The 2,479-nt window shown below is 49.2% G+C and overlaps 1 protein-coding gene across 2 annotated transcripts; it reads left to right on the top strand.

Moving 5' to 3' along the window:
• Positions 1-302: 302 nt before the first annotated feature.
• On the top strand, positions 303-2,232 carry PIGC (phosphatidylinositol glycan anchor biosynthesis, class C). 2 transcript variants are annotated; one of them, XM_005867658.2, is made up of 2 exons: positions 303-493; positions 826-2,232. In XM_005867658.2, the coding sequence occupies exon 2, from the start codon at positions 1,039-1,041 to the stop codon at positions 1,933-1,935; it is 897 nt and encodes a 298-aa protein (XP_005867720.1). In that variant the 5' UTR covers positions 303-493; positions 826-1,038; the 3' UTR covers positions 1,936-2,232. The 2 variants fall into 2 exon arrangements, with proteins under 2 accessions (XP_005867720.1, XP_005867719.1); XM_005867657.2 differs by lacking the exon at positions 303-493 and adding an exon at positions 503-747.
• Positions 2,233-2,479: the final 247 nt, after the last annotated feature.

Genomic DNA, 2,479 nt, shown 5'->3' with positions numbered 1-2,479 from the left:
CGCCGGAGGCGGGCGGCCGGGCCTTCAGAGCCCTTTCCGAGAGCACGTTTGCTGTCATGTCTGACGCCTGGCTTTTCCTATTGTGGCCGACGGGTCGCTGTCTCCGATCCCCACAGATTTTTCTCTCTCCGAGTTGGATGGTAGCTCTTTAGAGGGGGGTGACCTCAGTGAAAGGATCTTTAGTTTCTTTGAGTCATTGGCTTTGGCTACATGAACCTTGGAGCTCACATTTGTCTGTAGGATGCAGTTGACTGTTCAGACCTTTTAAATAACAGGTGCCTTTGAGACCCCGGTCCAAGCTCTGGGTCCCGTCCCTGTACGTTTGCATAAGTGGCAGCGACAGGCATGCAGTGACAGGGCTTGGGGAGGTTCTCAGCCCAGCCACAAACCTCCGGGGTGTGAACCCCGAGTTAAGAGCTGGTTTGGAGGGGGAGGCACAGGCTTTGGGGTCAGACTTTGCATATGGCTCCACCACTTACCATTGTTAACTTGGGTGAGTTACCTGAGCGATTTTACTAAGTTTTTTTTTACTAGTTAAAGTGGGACTAACCAACCTGCAGGATTGTGGAGATGGAATGAAAGCAGCAGCTAGTTAAGGCACTTAGCACATTGTAGGCACCCAGCTGAGTGACAGCTGACAGAGGTCTATTATTATCCCAGGAAATGTCATTGAAAACCTGAAAGGAAATTTTAATGTCATTATTATAAGAGGGCCACCACATAGATTTTGCTCAGGCGTCTAATACAGTAAGTTGGTTTGATTTTAACGCAGCCCTGCCCTTAACCTGCAGCGGTTTTATAGGCTCATGGTCTGTCTTTTTGTAGGAACTTGGCTGTGTTGTCCTGCCTCAGAGAAGAAACTCCTCTTGCAGGCCTTGCCTGGGTTGCAGCCTTTGAGAACAAGGGAAGGTCGGCACAATATCAACCGCAACACAGCATGGGATTTCCGGAGAGGTCTTATTTCGAGACTTTATAAAGAACAAGAACCACATGGACTTCTGCATGGGAAATTGAACTGGCCTGAGGCTGAGGGGAAGGATGATGTGTGCCCAACCTGTACCTAACACCACGGAGATCAGGTGGCAGAAAGTCTTATATGAGCGACAGCCCTTTCCCGATAACTACGTGGACCAGCGGTTCCTGGAAGAGCTCCGGAAGAACATCCATGCCCGGAAATACCAGTATTGGGCTGTGGTATTTGAATCCAGCGTGGTGATACAGCAGCTGTGCAGCGTCTGCGTTTTTGGGGTCATCTGGTGGTATATGGACGAGGGTCTTCTGGCCCCGCACTGGCTTTTAGGGACTGGCCTGGCTTTGTCACTGACTGGCTATGTTTTGTTCGATCTCCTTGATGGAGGTGAAGGACGGAGGAAGAGTGGGCGGACCCGGTGGGCTGACCTCAAGAGCGCCCTGGTCTTTATTACTTTCACGTACGGTTTCTCGCCCGTGCTGAAGACCCTGACAGAGTCTGTCAGCACGGACACCATCTACGCCATGTCAGTCTTTATGCTCTTAGGCCACCTAATCTTCTTCGACTATGGTGCCAATGCTGCCATTGTGTCCAGCACCCTGTCCTTGAATATGGCCATCTTTGCTTCTGTCTGCCTGGCCTCACGCCTGCCCCGGACCCTGCATGCCTTCATCATGGTGACATTTGCCATCCAGATTTTTGCCCTGTGGCCCATGTTACAGAAGAAACTGAAGGCATGTACTCCCCGCTGCTATGTGGGAGTCACATTGCTCTTTGCATTCTCAGCCTTGGGGGGCCTGTTGTCCATTAGTGCGGTGGGAGCCACCCTCTTTGCACTTCTGCTGGTGTCTATCTCCTGCCTCTGCCCTTTTTACCTCATTCGCTTACAGCTTTTTAAAGAAAACATTCATGGGCCTTGGGATGAGGCTGAGATCAAAGAAGACTTGTCCAGGTTCCTCAGCTAAGTGAGGGAACTCCGTTTTGTTATTCAGGCAAGCTGATAGACTAGCCTCCCAAGTAGGATCCAATCGAAGGCAGAGTTCCATTCTGGAAGCAGCAGGCTGATGTGGTGGGAGAACAGAGATCCAAAGAAGAAGTGAACCAAAGGCTTTGGTGGTGAAGGTGCTTGTCCTTTCTGTTGCTTGGTGGATGAAAAAGCTTTCTGGGGCCCTCGGGCATGGTTACCTCCCATGTCTTACTCACTATAACAAAGGAAGTGATGTGGTTTCTATTTATTAAAAACTAACAACATATCCAGCAAATTGTGTCTTGGTTTTTCTGTAAGCAGAAGGCAGATAGAAGGGGCATGAAAAGTGAAGAGATAATAAAAACGCACGATTGTGTGTTAATAAAGTCACTTCTCTACCCTTTTCAATGTACTAATTCAGGCTCCGTTATTTATCTAGAGCTCAGACCCTACAACTCTGGATGCCATGTCCAGTTTTGTTGCCTAACACTATAGAGTTGGTCTCTTAACCTTACTCAGAGTTTCTACTTGGTTCTTAGTGA

Source organism: Myotis brandtii, unplaced genomic scaffold (assembly GCF_000412655.1).
Source record: "Myotis brandtii unplaced genomic scaffold, ASM41265v1 scaffold250, whole genome shotgun sequence".
NCBI classification, from domain to species: Eukaryota; Metazoa; Chordata; class Mammalia; order Chiroptera; family Vespertilionidae; genus Myotis; species Myotis brandtii.
The sequence above is the reverse complement of the archived record's forward strand: the minus strand, read 5'-3'. Positions and strand labels throughout refer to the sequence as shown.

Coding starts and splice junctions, on each gene's coding strand:
- PIGC (XM_005867658.2), top strand. CDS start 1,039: ATGATGTGTGCCCAACCTGTACCTAACACCACGGAGATCAGGTGGCAG.